Here is a 20,927-nt window from a genome sequence, read left to right on the forward strand (position 1 = left end):
ACAGGGGCTAGCCTTACAATGGCTGGTCTCCTTTCTCCAAGGTCAGGGAAAGAGGTTGGCACTTGGAGGTGAACTGTCCCAGCGGCACCCATTACAATGCGGTGTGCTGCAGGGAGTGATTCTTTCCCCAATGTAATTTAACATCTACATGCGCCCCCTTGTCCAGATTATCCAGAGGTATGGGCTGGGTTGTCATGAATATGCAGATGACACCCAGCTCTATCTGCTGATGGATGGTCGCCTGGACTCAGCCCCGAAGGAACTGGGTAGGGCATTGCAAGCCGTGGCTGGCTTGTTGGAACAGAGCTGGCTGGAATCGAATCCATTGAAGACGGAGGTCCTGTGCCTAAGTTCGAGGGGCTGGGATCAGGGATCAGGCTCCCATCCTTTGATAGGGCTCCATTGATGCCCATGTCGAGGGTGAAGAGCTTGGGGGTACTTCTGGATGCCTCTTTGGCTATGGAAGCCCAGGTTACCACCACTGCCAGATCGGCCTTTTTCCATCTGAGGCAGGTCAGACAGTTGGTCCCATATCTGCCCCACCCCCTCCATTCAGGCAACTCTGAAACTCTGAGATTCAAAGTGAAGGGTGGGATATAAATCCAATTTCTTCTTCTTCTTCTTCTTCTCCTTCTCCTCCTCCTCTTCTTCTTTTTCTTCTTCATGGGTACCTAAGATTTTGAATAGCATATCTGGCCATAGTTTGATTCCCCACTCCTCCACTTGCACCTGCCTTGGGTCAGCCATAGCCCTGGCAGAGGTTGTCCTTGAAAGGGCAGCTGCTGTGAGAGCCCTCTCAGCCTCACCCACCTCACAGGGTATCTGTTGTGGGGGAGGAAGGTAAAGGAGATTGTGAGCCGCTCTGAGACTCTTCGGAGTGGAGGGCGGGATAGAAATCCAATATCTTCATCTACCTCACAGGGTGTCTGTTGTGGGGGAGGAAGGTAAAGGAGATTGTGAGCCACTCTGAGACTCTTCGGAGTGGAGGGCGGGATATAAATCCAATATCTTCATCTACCTCACAGGGTGTCTGTTTGTGGGGGGGAGGAAGGTAAAGGGGATTGTGAGCCGCTCTGAGACTCTTCGGAGTGGAGGCGGGATATAAATCCAATATCTTCATCTACCTCACAGGGTGTCTGTTGTGGGGGAGGAAGGGAAAGGAGACGGTGAGCCGCTCTGAGACTCTTCGGAGTGGAGGGCGGGATATAAATCCAATATCTTCATCTACCTCACAGGGTGTCTGTTGTGGGGGGGAGGAAGGTAAAGGGGATTGTGAGCCGCTCTGAGACTCTTCGGCGTGGAGGGCGGGATATAAATCCAATATCTCCACCCACCTCACAGGGTGTCTGTTGTGGGGGAGGAAGGGAAAGGAGACGGTGAGCCGCTCTGAGACTCTTCGGAGTGGAGGGCGGGATATAAATCCAATATCATCTTCTTCTTCTCCCTGCCACTGAGAAAGCACTGCTCCCCCAAACCCACCCACTGGTGGTTAAAAAAAAAAAGGGGTAGAGATTGCAGCTAGTATGTGACTTCCAGCCCTGCATTATTAAACATTTGTAAGTTTATAGAACAGTAATTCAGGTAAGACGCCGTATTGATCTGAAGCAGCAGAACAAAGTTTGAATCCAGTGGCACCTTGAAGACCAACAAAGTTTAATTCTGGGCATAAGAAGTGTGCCTGCGCATGAAAGTTTATACCCAGAATTGAGCTTTGTTGGTTTTCAAGGTGCCGCTGAACTCAAGGCTTTGTTCTATAGAAGAACAAAAGTTAGAGTTCGGTAGAGTTGAGATCAATAAGATTTTATTCAAGGTATGAATTTTCATCCGCATGCACACCTCCTCAGACATATGAAGCTGCCTTATACTGAATCAGACCTTTGGTCCATCAAAGTCAGTATTGTCTTCTCAGACTGGCAGCGGCTCTCCAGGGTCTCAAGCTGAGGTTTTTCACGTCTATTTGCCTGGACCCTTTTTTGGAGATGCCAGGGATTGAACCTGGGACCTTCTGCTTCCCAAGCAGATGCTCTACCACTGAGCCACCGTCCCTCCCCTCATCAGCGACTGAACTCTAATTTTATGTTGCTTCTGAGCAACACGGCTGCCCACCTGGATCAGTAGAAGAATGGCTATTAATGATCTGTAATCACAAATGCCGGAGCCCTGTGGCGCAGAGTGGTAAAGCCGCAGCACCGCAGTCCGAACTCTCTGCTCACAACCTGAGTTCGATCTCAGCGGAAGCTGGGTTCAGGTAGCCGGCTTGAGGTCGACTCAGCCTTCCATCCTTCCGAGGTCGGTCAAAGGAGTCCCCAGCTTGCTGAGGGGAAAGTGTAGAGGACAGGGGAAGGCGAGGGCAAACCACCCCGTAAAAAAGTCTGCCGTGAAAAGGTCGTGATGCGACGTCATTCCAGAGTCGGAAACGACTGGTGCTCGCACAAGGGACTATCTTTACGTCTACCTTCTTAATCACAAATGCAGATTCTCTGTAGTGTTATTCTCTGTAAATGAGGTCGGTTTCTTCATCCAGTTTGCATACGGCGTTCTACATTCTGCTCTGTTTATGGCTGTAGAAAAGAGCAAAAGTTGCGGCAGGGAAGGAGCTTTTGTGAGTCTATGCCGTGCTGCCGGCCCTCCCGAGGAACGGGTTGGTCACCGCATGAGACAGGAGGCTGGACTAGAGGGACCACTGGTCTCATCCAGCGAGGCTCATTTTTATGCTCTTAATTCCATCAAAAGTGGAGCAGTGGTTGATTTTGCCCATTTGTTGAAGACCCTGTTCAGATGAGCAAAACTGCATAGTGGGAGAGGCGATCTTGCAGATATGGGATCCAAGACTATTGGACGGCTTTGGATGTAGCCAGTACCTTGAATTGAGCCTGGAAACGAATGAGCAGTCAATGCAGCAAATGCAGAGTGGGTGTGTAACATGCATGCTCGCTCTAGCTTCCAGTAATAGAAGAAGAAGAAGACGATCCTGTCCTATACTCTGAATCTCAGAGAGGCTCACAATCTCCTCTATCTTCCTCCCCCACAAACAGACACCCTGTGAGGTAGGTGGGGCTGAGAGAGCTCCTTCAGCAAGCTGCCCTTTCAAGGACAACTCCTGCGAGAGCTGTGGCTGACCCAAAGCCATTCCAGTAGCTGCAAGTGGAGGAGGGGGGAACAGAGTAGGTGCATGGGAGTAGGTGGGGTAGGCGGCTGCCACAGAAAAAAGCAAAGATTTTTAAAAAAATGCAAATTAAAACATGCTTAAAACATTAGCACTGTTTGGTCTTAAAGATGCTTTCTTTGTATTTCTCCCATGGAATCCAAGGAACTGGGCAAAGGAAGCTCTGGCTCTTTCTTTCCTTCCTCAGGGAACCAAGAGGGGGAGGAGCCTCAGCCAATAGAAGGAAGAGGGGCTTGGCTCAGTAGCTCTGTTATGCAACTGAGAGAGCCTGGCAAAGCCAGCTCTCTCTCTCCCCCCATTCCTCCCCAAGCGAGGAGCCTCAGCTAATGGAGAAAATAGAGTATTTGCTCTGCAGCACCTGTGTGATTGAGCAAGACTGGCCAAGCAAGCCGTGATGCAGAAGGAAGCAAGAGAGAGGGAGAAGGAAGCAGATGACAGCCAGTTGCTCGGGGGCCTGATAGGAGCCCTCTGGGGGCCTGATTCGGCCCCCGGGCAGCATGTTTGACACCCCCGATCTAGAACACATTGGTTTGTCTTTTTGGCAGTCCACTGTATCTGTAAAACTCTCCTCCAACACCACATTTTGAATGAATCAACTATCTTCATGAAAGTTCTTTATTTTGATCATACAAATAGGTTAATTTAAGACTGGGGGAATGACCTGGATTTCATCGCTAGGTAATGCTCAGGGCTTTTTTGAGCACTAGGAACTCAGTTCTGGCTGGGTTGGCTTAAGGGGTGTGGCCTAATATGCAAATGAGTTCCTGCTGGGCTTTTTCTACGAAAAAGCCCTGTGCAAAACAATGGCGCTGTCATGGGGGTGTGGCCTAAGATGCAAATGAGTTCCTGCTGGGCTTTTTGTACAAAATGCCCCATGCAAAACAATGGTGATGTCACAGGGTGTGGCCTAATATGCAAATAGGTTCCTGCTGGGCTTTTTTGTACAAAAAAGCCCTGGTCTCAGTTCTATATAGTGGCATTATCAGCAGTCCTTAAAAGTCTCAGGAACTTGACAAACTGCCCAGATGCTGGACTGTTCCTCATTAAAAGACATATCAATATACATCCCAATATAAACGCAGGCAAAGAAGCAGGTTTTCAGGCAGAAAACACAAAAAACTTAATTAAAACCTTTTGAAAGTTGAAAGTCTCAGAGCTCTAATGCAAGTCAGCCGCCAACGCTCAAATGCCAGGCAGTTCACCCTCCAAAGGAGCCACGATCTTGGTTAACCGGGGATCAGTTGCGTTAGTAAGAGATCTCCAGGTAGTACCTGGAGTTTGGCATCCCTAGCAATATTATATTGCTCCCTTTGGAGTTTTGCTGTGATTCTTATACTGCTTTGGGGAAACTCACTCTAAAAGCGGGGTGCAAAATAATCGAAATGCTAAATAGACCTGCCCTCTTTAAAATCAGCATGGGGGGGGGTCGTCAGTGTTCCCCATCCCACCCCAATTCCGTGGCAAGTTTTGGAGGTCTTCCTTCCTTCCTTCCCTCTTTGTGGCATTTCTGGACTTACAAAAGAGGTTTCCACCTTCTGACTTTTTAAGGAACGAGATGCAACAGGCGCTAGGACCTGGGAGAGGCTTTAAGGGGGGGGGAGCAAATCCTCTCTTGTTAGAACTTCAGCTGCCCAAAACTTATTTTAAAAATCGTTTTCTGGGAACATCTTGCTGCAAAGACTGCAGCAGAAGAATCTCCTCCAACCAGGCTGCTTAGATCTGAGCGGCTCCCTCTCCAGGCCAGACACTGGAGCCTTTGCAGGCTCTGGGGGTCCTTTTTAGGGATTTCTCTGCAGGCCGCTTTCTTACACGTCTACAGAATTTCTGTGGGTGGGCTGGGAGCATCCAGGCCTCCCCTTTAGGCAGGCACCTCCTCTGCTTCTCCTCCTCTTTCCCTTGGCTGCTTGCACTGCACCGCTCTCAAGCTGCACCTCTCTTATCCCTTCCTTTTCTTTCCAGGACGGAGCCGTCCGAAAAAAGCAGAATGAGCTTGCCGTGCCTTATCTTGACGTTGAGCCTTTTAGGGGTCCGGGGCTTGGGAGACCCGGGGCCTCTGGAGGACGTGGTGATTGACAGATACTACATCCCCAAAGTGTGCTTGAGAGAAGTCCAGATGGGCGACTTCGTCCGCTACCATTACAACGGGACCTTCCAGGACGGCACCAAGTTCGACTCCAGGTACCCCAAAAGATCCAGAGATTAGGGTTGCCAATCCCCAGGTGGGGGCAGGGGATCCTCAGGTTTGGAGGTCCTCCCCCCCTCGCTTCAGGGTCATCAGAAAGCAGAAGATGGGGAGGGAAATGTCTGCCGGGCTCTCCATTATTCCCTATGGAGACCGATTCCCATAGGGGATAATGGAGAAATGATCTGGGGCTCAGAGTGGGGGAGAGCTTTTTTTTGAGCTAGAGACACCAAATTTGCAGCGTAGCACCCGGCGTCTCTCCCCAAAATACACTCCAAGTTTCAAAAAGATTGGACCAGCGGGTCCAATTCTGTGAGCCCCAAAAGAAGCTGCCCCTATCCTTTATTAGATCCAATGGAGGGAAGGCTTTTAAAAGGTGTGAAGTCCCTTTAAATGTGATGCTCAGAACTCCCTTTGGAGTTCAATTATGCTTGTCACAACCTTGCTCCTGCCTCCACCCCAGTGTCTCCTGGCTCCACCCCCGAAGTCTCCTGGCTCCACCCCCAAAGTCCCCAGATATTTCTTGAATTGATGGCAACCCTAGAGATCATCCATCACTCGACAGCGGGGTTTTCTTTGAGCAGGAACACACAGGGATGCAGTTCTGGCTGGTTTGGCTCAAGGGGTGTGGCCTAATACACAAATGAGTTCCTGCTGGGCTTTTTCTACCAAAAAACCCCCGCTCAGTCTTACGTCAGGGCTTTTTTAAAGAGCAGGAATGCACAGAAACGTCGTTCCAGCTGGCTTGGTATTCTGGGGTGTGGCCTAATATGCAAATAGGCTACTGCTGGACTTTCTCTACAAAAAGCCCTGGATGAAACAATTGTGACATTAGGGGGTGTGGCTTAATATGCAAATGATTCCTGCTGGGCTTTTCCTACCAAACCCCCCCCCCCTGTTTAGGATGGGAAGGGAACTTCTTTCTTTACAGCGTCTAGGCCAGGGATGTTTGAAGGGTGGCTACGGGTTGCCAGGTCCGACTCAAGAAATATCTGGGGACTTTGGGGGTGGAGCCAGGAGACTTTGGGGGCGGAGCCGGGAGCAAGGGTGTGACAAGCACGATTGAACTCTGAAGGGAGTTCTGGCCATCACACTTAAAGGGACCGCACACCTTTTAAGTGCTTTCCCTCCATTTGAAATAATGAAAGATAGGGGCACCTTCTTTTGGGGCTCGCAGAATTGGACCCCCTGGTCCAATCTTTTTGAAACTTGGAGGGTGTTTTGAGGAGAGGCACCGGATGCTATGCTGAACATTTGGCGCATCTACCTCAAAAAATAGCCCCCTCCCCAAGCCCCGGATACCCATGGATTAATTCTCCATTATATCCTATAGGAATCAGTCTCCATAGGGTATAGCGGAGTGCCCAGGAGACATTCCCTCCATTTTCTGATAACACTGAAGTGGGGTGAGGGCCTCCGAACTCGGAGATCCCCTGCCCTGTCCTGGGGATTAGCAGCCCTGAGTGGCCTAGAGGTTGTCATCGAATTCACGGACCAATCCGGCTGGTTCCTGGCACTGCTGCCAGTGGTGAAAATTTTGCTCCTTAGGGGAGAGAGAATATTTTGTCAAAAGTTAAGGAAGTGATGATTCTGGGCGCTCACGCTGTATCTTTATGCAGGTGTTGTGCATATGTAATATACTTGGATCGCTAGGGCCTTTGTTATATACAGAGGCTGATCAGTGGGGCGGGAGGGTCAGAGGCTATGTTCCCTGTAATCTCCCCACCCCTGCTGAGCAGAGCAATTCGGGTTGTTTTTGGCTGGTGGGGGGATATGCTAATGAGTTATGCTAATGAGCTCCACCATCTGTTTTTCTACAAAATGACCCCTGAATGCAATGACCCCTGCGTGGCTCCAGACTGCTGCTGAGCGGGGCTTTCTGCCCATGGCTCAGAGGGAACACTGGCAGATGGTCCCTAGACCATGCTCAGGGATGTCAGCCTCCAGTTGGGATCTGGAAACCCCCCAGAATTCCTGCTGATCTCCAGACTACAGAGATTAGGGTTGCCAGGCCCAATTCGAGAAATATCTGGGGACATTGGGGGTGGAGCCAGGAGACGTTGGGGGTGGAGCCAGGAGCAAGGGTGTGACAATCACAATTGAACTCCAAAGGAAGTTCTGGCCATCACATTTAAAGGGACTGCACGCCTTTTAAATGCCTTCCCTCCTTTGGAAATAATGAAGGATAGGGGCACCTTCTTTTGAGGCTCATATAATCAGACACCCCCCCCCCCCCAGTCCAGTCTTTTTGAAACTTGGAAGGTGTTTTGAGGAGAGGCACTGTATGCTATGCTGAAAATTTGGTGCCTCTGCCTCAAAATACAGCTCCCCTAGAGCCTTAGCTTCAAATGGATCAATTCTCCATTATATCCTGTGGGAATCAGTTCCATACAGCAGAGCTGAGGAACCTTTTTTCTGCCAAGGGCCATTTGGATATTTATAATATCATTCATGGGCCATATAAAATTATCCAAAAACAGTGCTCCGCCAAGGGAGAACGATTTAGGCCAGCAAAATTAATGTAAATAATTGTTTTTCTATTTGAAGTCATGTGGGGAGAACCGAATTTGGAACACACACACCTGACCCGCCACTCTAGGCAAATGCCTAGCTCTATTAGCATATTAGGCCACCCCCCCATATATTAGCATACTAGGTCATACACTCATTAGCATATAAGACCACACCATCTGGGATGATGACTTCCATCTGAGGAAGGGAGGGAGGGAGGGAGAAAGGGAAAGGCAAATAAAGAAATGGGGGGAAGAAAAGGCAATAAAGGCAAATAAAGAAAGGGGAGAAGACAGGGGAATAAAAGGAAAGAAATTGGGGAAATAAATGGAAAGAAAAAGGGGAGAAAGGGAATTAAGGGAAACAAAACATGGGGAGAGGAAATAGAAAGAAAGGGAAATAAAGAAATGAGGGGAAAATTTACCTGAACTGTGACAGTGACTTTTTTAGGCCCCACAGCGATCCTGGCTGGCCCCCACTCCTCCGCAAGCCAGGTCCCAGGGAGGCCACAGTGCAGCACAGCTGGGCCCCGCATTTCCTGCCGGCCAGCTGGGCTCCGGGGCGGCTGCTGCATGGTGCGGCTGGGCCCCACAATCCTTGCTGGCCAGCTGGGGCCCAGGGAAGCCGCCACGTGACTCAGCTCGGCCCACCAATCCTTGAGGGTCTGTTTAAGTGGTCTCGAGGGCTGTAAATGGCCCTCGGGCTGGACGTTCCTCACCCTTGCTGTAGAGTATAACGGAGTGCCCAACAGACATTTCCTCCCCCCCCCCCCCCACTTTCTGAAGATCCTGAAGTGGGGGGGAGGGCCTCCAAACTGGGGATCCCCCACTCCCACCTGGGGATTGGCAACCCTAACATTTCTGTTTATCCGTTCTTGAATGTCTGAAATGCAGTTCTCGGCCATTGCAGCCTTACTAGTAGTCAAAGCAAAACAGAACAAGAAATGACGTTTAAAAAAAAAAACCCTTCCTTTTTACATTCCATTTGCCGCCAAATGGGTGAGTTGTATCAAAATTAAACTGGAGTTTAAATGGGACACGTAGCGCTCAATGTTCCCTCTAAGCTGTGGAGTCTTGTGAGCAAAAATTCTACTTTGTGAGCTACTGAAATTAAAGATGATGCAAGGGAGGGCGTCAGAGGGAATCTGTCTCTGGGTGGTGGGTTTCCACCCCCCTGCATGAAGGTTCTGTTTGACTCTCATGGCCAGGGCTTTTTTTGAGCAGAAACGCACAGGAACGCAGTTCCAGCTGTCTTGGCATCAGGGAGTATAGCCTCATATGCAAATGAGTTCCTGCTGGACTTTTTCTTCCCAAAAAGCCCTGTGTGAAGCAATGGTGATGTCAGTTTGGTGTAGTGGTGAGGTGCGCAGACTCTGGGAGAACCGGGTTTGATTCCCCACTCCTCCACTTGCACCTGCTGAGATGGCCTTGGGTCAGCCATAGCTCTGGCAGAGGTTGTCCTTGAAAGGGCAGCTGCTGTGAGAGCCCTCTCCAGCCCCACCCACCTCACAGGGTGTCTGTTGTGGGGGAGGAAGGTAAAGGAAGTTGTGAGCCGCTCTGAGACTCTTCGGAGTGGAGGGCGGGATATAAATCCAATATCTTCATCTACCTCGCAGGGTGTCTGTTGTGGGGGAGGAAGGTAAAGGAGATTGTGAGCCGCTCTGAGACTCTTCGGAGTGGAGGGTGGGATATAAATCCAATATCTTCATCTACCTCACGGGGTGTCTGTTGTGGGGGAGGAAGGGAAAGGAGATTGTGAGCCGCTCTGAGACTCTTCGGAGTGGTGGCCGGTATATAAATCCAATATCTTCATCTACCTCACAGGATGTCTGTTGTGGGGGAGGAAGGGGAAGGAGATTGTGAGCCGCTCTGAGACTCTTCGGAGTGGAGGGTGGGATATAAATCCAACATCTTCTTCATCTTCATCTTCGTCGGAGGGTGTGCCCTGATATGCAAATGAGTTCCTGCTGGACTTTTTCTGCCCCAAAAGCCCTGTGTGAAACAATGGTGATGTCGGAGGGTGTGCCCTAATATGCAAATGAGTTCCTGCTAGACTTTTTCTACCAAAAAAGGCCTGATCATGGCAAATACATTTTTGAAGCCATTTAAGCTAAGGGCGTCTAGGAGGCTGGAGTACCTTCCCTATGAGGAAAGACTGTAGAGTTGGGGACTTTTCAGTTTAGACCAGGGGTGGCCAGACTTGCTTAACATAAGAGCCACATAGAATAAACATCATATGTTCGAGAGCCGCAAGACAGGAGGGCAGGCAAATAGATGGGGGGAGATGGAGGTGGAAAGAAAGCAACTTTAACTTTAAATGCATTCTCCAAGCCACCAGCTAGCTTGGCTTAGAGAAGACAAAGAGAATCTCCCCCCAAAAAAGACTAGAACTCAAGGGCATCCAGCAAAGCTGATGAGCAGTAGGTTCAGGATGGGCAAAAGGTAGGCTTGCCAATCCCCAGGTGGGGGCAGGGGATCCCCCGGTTTGGAGGCCCTTCCCCTGCTTCAGGATTGTCAGAAAGCGGGGGGAGGGGAGAGAAATGTCTGCTGGGAACTCTATTATTCCCTATGGAGATTTATTCCCATAGAAAATCATGGAGAATTGATCCGTGGGTATCTGGGGCTCTGGGGGGGCTCTTTTTTGGGGTAGAGGCACCAAATTTTCAGTATAGCATCTAGTGCCTCCCCCCAAAATAACCCCCAAGTTTCAAAAAGATTGGACCAGGGGGTCCAATTCTATGAGCCCCCAAAGAAGGTGCCCCTATCCTTCATGATTTCCTATGGAAGGAAGGCATTGAAAAGGTGTGCCGTCCCTTTAAATGTGATGGCCAGAACTCTCTTGGAGTTCATTTATGCTTTTCACACCCTTGCTCCTGGCTCCGCCCCTAATGTCTCCTGGCCCCACCCCCCAAGTCTCCTGGCTCCACCCCCAAAGTCCCCAGATATTTCTTGAATTAGACTTGGCAACCCTAGCAAAAGGAAATACTTCTTTACACAGAGAGCGATTAAAATGTGGAATTTGCTACCAGAGGATGTCGTGACGGCCGCAGGAGCTGTTTAGTTTTAAAAAGGAGATTAGACAGATTCATGGAATTATTGGTCTATCAACGGCTACTACCCACGGTGGCTGAGGGGAAACCTCTGTGTTCAGAGGCTCTAAGCCTCTCAATCCCAGAGCCAAGAGGCAACATCAGGGGAAGGCCTTGGCCTCTACCCCCTGTTGTTGGCTGTCCAGAGGAACTGGTTGCCACTTAGAGCTGCCAAGTTCAAGGGCTGGGCGGGGGTTCTCCCGCCCTGGAGGTTCCCAACCCACCGGCCCCCATTGGACTAGTGGAGGGATCCTCCCCCGACATCGCTTGTGCAATGATGTCGCTCGAAAGTGACATCATCGCACTGATGACAGTGCGCGGGGGCCACTTTAGGAGTGTCGGGAAAACTCTTTGGTTTTCCCAGATGCTCTAGCAATTTGGGAGGAAAACTCTGTGGTACTGGGAGCCATGGGGGACTTGGCAACCCTATTGCCACTGCGAGACAGGATGCTGGACTAGCTGGGCTGTTGGTCTGATCCAGCAGGGCTTTTCTTGTGTTCTTAACAGGATAATAGCTTTCCAAATCAGACTTGGCGGTTCATCCATCCAAAGCCCTGTACAGAATAAAAGGCAATCGAATAAAAAACCAGTCATTGAAATTAATTTTGGCTGGAAGGGACTGTAAAACCCATCTTGTAGAAGAGACGCAAGCTCCGTTGAAGATGCTGGAATTTGACTTTCTGATGGTGTGGGATGTCTTTGTTAAAAAAATCACGGCGATACAATGGAGATTCCAAACGGTTTGTGTTAAGGAGATGGAATGCAGGGTTGCCAGGTCCAATTCAAGAAATATCTTTGGACTTTGGGGGCGGAGCCAGGAACAAGGTTGTGACAAGCATCATTGATCTACAAAGGGAGTTCTGGCCATCTCACTGAAAGGGACCGTTCACCTTTTAAATGCCTTCCCTTGTTTTGAAATAATGGAGAGGGACACCTTCTTTTGGGGCTCATAGAATTGGACCCCCTTGTCCAGTCTTTTTGAAACTTGGGGGGTATTTTAGGGAGAGGCAGTGGATGCTAGACTGAAAATTTGGTGCCTCTATCTCAAAATACAGCCTCCCCAGAGCCCCAGATACCTGCGGATCAATTCTCCATTATACTCTATGGAAATCGATTTTCATTGGGAATAATGGAGTGCCCACATTCCCCTGCTTTCTGACGATACTGAAGCAGGGGGGAGGGCCTCCAACCCGGGGGATCCCCTGCCCCCACCTGGAGATTGGCAACCCTACTTGAACATGAGTAAGAGATGCGCTTTTCCCAGGACTTAGTTGCTATATTTTCAAGTTTATTTATGGATAAACCTTTGTTATTGGTGCCTTTTAAATCAAGACGGGGGAAAAAATTGCATGGAGGAGGAGTTTTAAAAGCATCGTTTTTAACAGACGCGCCTGTCTTTCAAACCAAATAGTGAGTCCCAGGGTATGCGAAAGGAAGGAAGGCAAGCAGCTAGTTGCAACAGGCCACGGAAGGCAGTGGCGTCGGCAAAGGAATCTGCAGTTTTGGCTGTAGACGTGTCATCCGCGTGCAGCAGCTGCTGCACTGTAAAGAAGGACTGCAGCAGACGGTTTTCAAAAGGAGGGTTTTGCTGCATTTTCCCAACCAGAATTTGCATGAGACGCCGCAGCCCTTGCCAAATTGCCTAGAAAGGCTTGTGCATGAAGCTGACGTTCGAGAGAGTTTTGAAAGGAAATCCCAGCCTGATTTTTAAGCTACCACAGAGGCAGCTCTGAGCAAGCCACGTGGGCCGAGCCTGCTTTTCCATGCCTTCGGGTACCTTCAGTGCACTACATCAGACGGCCTCCTTTTTCCTTTCTCAACTGCACAGGAAGTCAGAGATCATGTTTCATTCGCTGCTTTCTCTGCTAAGCACCAGCGCCGGGTGGTTGTTTTTTTTTTAAAAAAGGATAGGTTTACAGAATTGCTGCCTTGTCATTACTGAACAAACACAAATTCCTGCCCTTCCCTTAGTGGAGGATATACAATTTTGTAAAAAAAAAAAGGGGGGGGGAAAGGTTCTTTGCTTTTGCAGTGTAACAGGACAGGGAAGACAAATGCCTTAACATTCTTTACATTTTTATACAACTGCATTTTAAAGGCAGCAAAAGTTTGGTTTTTTTCCTTCTGCAGTTAACAAAGGAAACGTTCGTACCTCTTAACTTTTACAGTCCCCTCTTTGAAAGGTTTGCCCAGATTGCCTCTTCTTGCAAGCATCAGGAATGACTTATGCCCCTAACATTACTCTGGTTCCAGCCTTGACCCTACAACCTTCATATGGCAAACTGAGTGGCTGCAGAAAACCTTGCTTTAGCAAGACTAATCTTTCAGAGTGGCTGAACCTTTCCAAGGGAAAGAATTAAAACAAACAAAATTTATATATATATATATATTAGGGTTGCCAATCCCCAGGTGGGGGCAGGGGATCCCCCGGTTTAGAGGCCCTCCCCCCGGCTTCAGGGTCGTCAGAAAGCGGGGGGGAGGGGAGAGAAATGTCTGCTGGAAACTCTATTATTCCCTATGGAGATTTATTCCCATCGAAAATCATGGAGAATTGATCTGCGGGTATCTAAGGCTCGGGGGGGGGGCTGTTTTTTGGGGTAGAGGCACCAAATTTTCCGTATAGCATCTAGTGCCTCTCCCCAAAATACCCTCCAAGTTTCAAAAAGATTGGACCAGGGGGTCCAATTCTATGAGCCCCAAAAGAAGGTGCCCCTATCCTTAATTATTTCCTATGGAAGGAAGGCATTGAAAAGGTGCGCCGTCCCTTTAAATGTGACGGCCAGAACTCCCTTTGGAGTTCAATAATGCTTGTCACAGCCTTGATCTTGGCTCCACTCCTAATATCTCCTGGCTCCACCCCCAAAGTCTCCTGGCTCCACCCCCAAAGTCCCCAGATATTTCTTGAATTGGACTTGGCAACCCTAAGATAGATAGATAGATAGATAGATAGATAGATAGATAGATAGATAGATAGATAGATAGATAGATAGATAGTAGAAAAAGCCCAGCAGGAAGTCATTTGCATATTAGGCCACACCCCTGACATCACCCTTGTTTCACATAGAGCTTTTTTGTAGAAAAAGCCCAGTAGGAACTCATTTGCATATTAGGCCATACTTCCTGAAAGCAAGCCAGCCAGAACTGCGTTGCTGTGCGTTCCTGCTTTAAAACAAACAAAAAAAAAGCGCTCTGTCTGTCTGTTTATCTATCTATCTATCTATCTATCCATCCATCCATCTATCAATCTATCTGACAATAATTTGGTAAAGGGAGGAATGTGCTCTTTAAACTGATCCAGCCAAACAGAATCACATTGAAGTTCCATTTGGTTTTAACAGAAACATTAGGCACATATCAACAAGATGTTCCATTTGGCTGAATTATACAATTTACGTATTCTGTGGTCTTAAAATGCAGCTCAACACATTGGTTCTATTGTTATGATTATTATATTAGTAGACATCAAGTTGCAGCCAATTTATGGTAATTCGTTAAGGCTTTTCTAGGCAAGAGAGACGTTCCAATGTGGTTTGTTATTCTCTGCATTTGAGAAGGAGCTGCAGTCTTCTTTGGAGATAGGGTTGCCAACCCCCAGGTGGGGGCAGGGGATCCCCCGGTTTGGAGGCCCTCCCCCCGCTTCAGGGTCGTCAGAAAGCGGGGGGGGGGAGGGGAGGGAAATATCTGCTGGGAACTCTGTTATTCCCTATGGAGATTTATCCCCATAGAAAATCATGGAGAATTGATCCACAGGTATCTGGAGCTCCGGGGGGGGGGGCTGTTTTTTTGGATAGAGGGACAAAATTTTCAGTATAGCATCTAGTGCTTCTCCCCAAAATTCCCCCCAAGTTTCAAAAAGATTGGACCAGGGGGTCCAATTCTATGAGCCCCCAAAAAGGTGCCCCTATCCTTCATGATTACCTATGGAAGGAAGGCATTGAAAAGGTGTTCCGTCCCTTTAAATGTGAGGGCCAGAACTCCCTTTGGAGTTCAATTATGCTTGCCACAACCTTGATCTTGGCTCCACCCCTACTGTCTCCTGGCTCCACCCCCAAAGTCCCCAGATATTTCTTGAATTGGACTTGGCAACCCTATTTGGAGATCTCCCATCCAAGTTCTAATCAAGGTTGACCATACTTAGCTTCTGAGATCTGCCTAAGTTGAGCTATCCTGGGTTAACCAGGTCAAGGCATGTTATTATTAACAATAAACAACAACAGTAACGTCACAGGCACTGTCCAATAGCTGCTTATAGCAGTCACAAAATCAGCACTGACCTCTGCTATAGGAGCAGTGCCATAAGGAAAAGAGAAGCTTAAAGTAGTAAAACATATCCCTTGGAACACTCCAAAACTTTTGGAAAAAAACCAACAGCTTGTCATTGAGGAAGTGCAAGAGAGGACATAAGTCTGCATGTCAGGCGCAACTTTACCATGCTCCGTTCATATGTTAGCGACCACCTTTAGTTTCTGTAGACGCTTTTACAATCTGAGCCGTTTGCCTCTTCCAACATTTGTCCTCTTCTCCAGCTATGACCGAGGCGCCACGGTGGCCGGCGTGGCAGGGGTGGGAAGGCTCATCACTGGCATGGACAGAGGCCTGCAGGGCATGTGCGTGAACGAAAGGAGACGTCTCATCGTGCCCCCTCATCTCGGCTACGGTAGCATCGGTGTTGGTAAGTTAATACTGATCCGGGGGTGGTGGGGAGGATTTCAACGCTGTCAGGCGGCTTCTAATTTATAGCAACCCTATGAATTCAAGTGTAGAGGACTGGGGAAGGCGATGGCAAACCACCCCGTCAAAAAAGTCTGCCGTGAAAACGTCGTGATGTGACGGCACCCCAGAGTTGGAAACGACTGGTGCTTGCACCTTTACCTTTTAACACATCATGTTGCTAAAAGCTTGTTCAGGAGGGCTCTTGTGCTTCCTTGATGGAGTTAAACCAGATGCGGTTCGATGTGGTTCAATGTGGCCAAGTGCAAAGTAATGCGCATTGGGGCCAAGAATCCCAGCTACAAATACAAGTTGATGGGGTGTGAACTGGCAGAGAGTGACCAAGAGAGAGATCTTGGGGTCGTGGTAGAGAACTCACTGAAAATGTCAAGACAGTGTGCGTTTGCAATAAAAAAGGCCAACGCCATGCTGGGAATGATTAGGAAGGGAACTGAAAACAAATCAGCCAGTATCATAATGCCCCTGTATAAATCGATGGTGCGGTCTCATTTGGAGTACTGTGTGCAGTTCTGGTCGACGCACCTAAAAAAGGATATTATAGCATTGGAGAAAGTCCAGAAAAGGGCAACTAGAATGATTAAAGGGCTGGAACACTTTCCCTATGAAGAAAGGTTGAAACGCTTGGGACTCTTTAGCTTGGAGAAACGTCGACTGCGGGGTGACATGATAGAGGTTTACAAGATAATCCATGGGATGGAGAAAGTAGAGAAAGAAGTACTTTTCTCCCTTTCTCACAAGACAAGAACTCGTGGGCATTTGATGAAATTGCTGAGCAGACAGGTTAAAACGGATAAAAGGAAGTACTTCTTCACCCAAAGGGTGATTAACATGTGGAATTCACTGCCACAGGAGGTGGTGGCGGCCACAAACATGACCACCTTCAAGAGGGGTTTAGATAAAAATATGGAGCAGAGGTCCATCAGTGGCTATTAGCCACAGTGTGTGTGTGTGTGTGTGTGTATATGGCCACTGTGTGACACAGAATGTTGGACTGGATGGGCCATTGGCCTGATCTAACATGGCTTCTCTTATGTTCTTACGTTCTTATCTCCTGTTGAGTCTTCCTCTTCCGCCGCCTTCCACTTTTGTAGATATCATGTAATGAGAATGGCTACTTGTACCCCCAAAAACTGGGAAGATCAGGTTCTGCCCTAACGACCAGCTATCGAGAGATTTGCTGAGCTTGCAAATCTCTGGGAAACAAAACAGCAACCTTTAAACGTCACAGCATTCCGTCTGTTTCCTCCTTTTCTGACAACGGTACTTTGGGAAGCGACAGCAAGACTATTGTGAACTTTTGCGGACTAAGCAAGATGTTATCTTCCACGCCAGACCTTCCTGGGACGCTCTATTTGTCATTGCATTTTTGAGACTAGAATGGTTTTTAAGAACTGGTGAACATATCTAAAATGTTGGATGGATTCATTCCCTCCTCAAGATACTCGTGTCAGAGTCTTCATTGCAACACACTTTGCCTAGCATTCTTGTCTTTTCCATTGAGTCTTCTTGTCTTCTCATAATGTGATTAAAGAATGATAGCTTCAGTTGAGGCATTTTAGCTTCTAGGGAGAGTTTGATCTAGAAGCCCCTGATTTGGCTTTTGGACAGCCCGTGGTATTTGTAAAACTCTCCTCCCACACCGCATTTCAAAGGAATCAACTTGGCAACAAAACAAAGCAGATGTTATCAGGTCAGCTAGTGGGGCCAGGACATTAGAAGCCCACCGACCGTCGCCTTCCCCCTAAGCACCAAGAATATAGCGCATCGTTTGCCCTAGACAGAGAATTCCATCTATACCCTGTGGCTAATAGTCACTGATGGACCTCTGCTCCAGATGTTGATCCAATCCCCTCTTGAAGCCGTCTATGTTTGTAGCTGCCGCCACCTCCTGTGGCAGTGAATTCCATGTGTTAATCACCTTTTGGGTGAAGAAGTGCTTCCTTGAATCCATTCTAACCCGATTGCTCAGCAATTTCATGGAATATCCATGAGTTTTTCTATTGCGAAGATACCGTCTCTGTCCCATGCATACTCTCGTAAACCTCTATCATGTCCCGCCTCAGACGACATTTCTTTCACAGAATAACTCAGCGTCCCATCTGATCTGTGTCAAAACTGACTTTCTCTTCCCACTCCCCATAGCTGGCCTGATCCCCCCGGACACCACCCTCTATTTCGACGTCATCATGCTGGACATTTGGAACAAGGAAGACCAGCTCCAGATCACCACCCTGTACAAGCCAGAGCGCTGCAACCGCACCGTGGAAGACTTTGTGCGTTACCACTACAACGGCACCCTTCTGGACAGCACCCCTTTTGATTCCAGGTAGGAGGGATGGGGAGAGCCCGTGGCTCAGAGGAAGAGCCTCTGCTCGGCACGCAGGAGATCCCAGGTTCAATCTCCGGCATCTCCAGTTAAAAGGACCAGGCAGGAGGTAATGTGAAAGACCTCAGCCAGACCCTGGAGAGCCAGGAGGAGGAGCCATGGCTCAGTGGAAGAGCCTCTGCTTGGCATGTAGGAGTTCCCAGGTTCAATCCCCGACATCTCCAGTTAAAAGGACCAGGCAGGAGGTAATGTGAAAGACCTCTGCCTGGGACCCTGGAGAGCCGCTGGCAGCCTGAGTAAGACAAGTCTGACCTTGATGGACTGAGGGTCTGGTTCTCTAGACCAGTGGCTCCCAACCTTTTAGGCACCAGGGACCAGTTTTGTGGAAGACAATGTTTCCACGGATTGGTGAAGGGGGCGGCACTGGAGTTTTTGCCACCCCAAGCTGCCTCCCCACCCATGCCACATCCCTGCCTCACATGGGGGTCTTTAAATGGGGGGGGGGAGACTGGGGCTGTTTCTGCCTCCCCCTCCCATTTAAAGACCCCCACCGATCAGCTGATCGTGGAGGTCTATAAATGAGGGGAAGGCTAAGGTCACAGCTCTGCCCCTTCTGCCAGCTTGGGGCCCTGCAAGGGGAGGCAGCCTTGGAGCAAGGCTGTGCCATCTCTTTAGTCCAGGGCTGCTCTGCTTCTCCCTGCAGCCTGGTTGCTAGCAGGCCACGAACCGGTACCAGTCCACGGCCCGGTGATTGGGGACCCCTGCTCTAGAGAGCAGCTTCAAGCAGTAGTCGCAGATCTGAGTTTGGAAAGGAGAAACAGAGCTAAACCCCATAATAATCTGTCACACAGCCCCCTGCAGCATCTGCGCAGTACGGGGATTCAAACGGGGATTCAAACTTGGCTTTCCCAGATCCCAACCAAGCACTCTTAACTACTAGATAACATTCTGGCCGGCTGTTGTGAGTAAAAAGGAAAAAATACACTCATGCTGCTTGCAAGCAGGAAATTAGTATAGCACAGGGGTGGCCAAACTGTGACTCAGGATCCACATGTGGCTCTTTCACGCATATTGTGTGGCTCTTGAAGCCCCCGCTGCACTGCTGGCTGGCTTGGAGAAGGCATTTCTGTCTTTAAATCACTTCTCCAGCCCAAGCTGGCCTGCAGATTGGAACATGCATTTAAAGTTAAAGTTGCTTTCTTTCCACCTCTCCTTCCCTCCTCCCTCTCTCCTTCCTTCCTTCCTTCCCTCCTCCCTCTCTCCTCCATCTATTTTCCTTCCTTCCTTCCTTCCTTCCTTCCTTCCTTCCTTCCTTCCTTCCTTCCTTCCTTCCTTCCTTCCTTCCTTCCCACCTCTCCTTCCCTCCTCCCTCTCTCCTCCATCTATTTTCCTTCCTTCCTTCCTTCCTTCCTTCCTTCCTTCCTTCCTTCCTTCCTTCCTTCCTTCCTTCCTTCCTTCCTTCCTTCCTTCCTTCCTTCCTCCCTCCCTCCCTTCCTTCCCTCCTTCCCTCCTTCCCTCCTTCCTTCCTTCCTTCCTTCCTTCCTTCCTTCCTTCCTTCCTTCCTTCCTTCCTTCCTCTATTTTCCTTCCTTCCTTCCTTCCTTCCTTCCTTCCTTCCTTCCTTCCTTCCTTCCTTCCTTCCTTCCTTCCTTCCTTCCTTCCTTCCTTCCTTCCTTCCTTCCTTCCTTCCTTCCTTCCGTCTTGTGGCTCTCAAACATCTGATGTTTATTCTATGTGGCTCTCGTGTTAAGCAAGTCTGGCCACCCCTGGTGTAGCAGGAAGAGGGTCAAACTAGAACCTTTTCCTCCTTGGTGTCCTGTAGATGTGAGGAGTTCTTAACATGGGGGAATCCTTCAGAAATGGGATCTGCGACCGGCAGTCTGAACTGGGACTAGAGTTTCCCAGCTCCAGGTTGGGAAACACCTGGAGGTTTTGGGGGGTGGAGCCTGAGTAGGGCGGGGCTTGGGGAGAGGAGGGACTTCCGTGGGGTATAAAGCCATAGAGCCCGCCTTCCAAAGCAGCCATATTCTCCAGCTGAACTGATCTCTGTCGACTGGAGATCACTTGTAATCCCAGGAGATCTCCAGCTACCGCTTGGAGGCTGGCACCCTTAATATTCCACTCAACCATCTAAATCAGGGGTGTCAAACTCATTTGTTATGAGGGCCGGATCTGACATAAATGAGATCTTGTTGGACCGGGCCGTGTCGGGCTGGGCCATGTGTGTACCTATGTAAGATTAGGTAGCAGAGATATACATTTTATAAAGAACACAAACACACATTTTTTAAAAATTTAAAACACGCTTAAAATGTTAGCACTCGTTGGTCTTAAAGGTGCTTCCTTTGTATTTCTCTCATGGGATCTGGGGAACTGGGAAAGGAAGCTCTGGCTCTTTCCTTCCTTCCCCAGGGGACCGGGGACGGGGGGGTGGGGGAGCCTCGGCCAATAGAAGGGTGAGAGGCTTGGCTGAGTAGCTCTGCTGTGCGATTGAGAGAGCCTGGAAAAACAAGCTCTGCTTCCCCCCTTCCTCCCCAAGAGAGGAGCCTCAGCCAATGGAGAAAATAGAGGCTTTGCTCTGTAGCTCCTGTGCGATTGAGCAAGCCTGGCAAAGCAAGCTGCGATGCAGAAGGAAGCAAGAGAGAGGGAGAAGGAAGCAGATGACTGCCAGTTGCTCGGGGGCCTGATAGGATCCCTCCAGGGGCCTGATTTGGCCCCCGAACTGCATGTTTGTTACCCCTGATCTAAAGATTCTACCTCCTCCTGCGGAGCTGTGTTGCAGGGGGGCGAGTAGATCTCTGGACTGCACCACCAGGCTGCTTGTTGCGCAGAGTTTGTTTTTCGGCTCAGAAGCCGCTTCCTTGTCATCAGGTAGTGACAGGAAATATGATCCAGGCCATTTTGCTACATGCAGGGAAGTTTTG

The 20,927-nt window shown here is 49.2% G+C and overlaps 1 protein-coding gene across 1 annotated transcript in view; it reads left to right on the plus strand.

Moving 5' to 3' along the window:
• The first annotated feature begins 4,836 nt into the window (after window positions 1–4,836).
• FKBP10 (FKBP prolyl isomerase 10) overlaps window positions 4,837–20,927 on the plus strand; it is a 33,937-nt gene continuing 17,846 nt past the window's right edge. The window contains exons 1-3 of the mRNA XM_060255981.1: window positions 4,837–5,344; window positions 15,474–15,619; window positions 17,821–18,004. Coding sequence (XP_060111964.1) covers window positions 5,151–5,344; window positions 15,474–15,619; window positions 17,821–18,004 — 524 coding nt within the window. The 5' untranslated portion in view covers window positions 4,837–5,150. The remainder of the gene's footprint in view (window positions 5,345–15,473; window positions 15,620–17,820; window positions 18,005–20,927) is intronic.

This window comes from Heteronotia binoei, chromosome 15, assembly GCF_032191835.1.
Source record: "Heteronotia binoei isolate CCM8104 ecotype False Entrance Well chromosome 15, APGP_CSIRO_Hbin_v1, whole genome shotgun sequence".
NCBI classification, from domain to species: domain Eukaryota; kingdom Metazoa; phylum Chordata; class Lepidosauria; order Squamata; family Gekkonidae; genus Heteronotia; species Heteronotia binoei.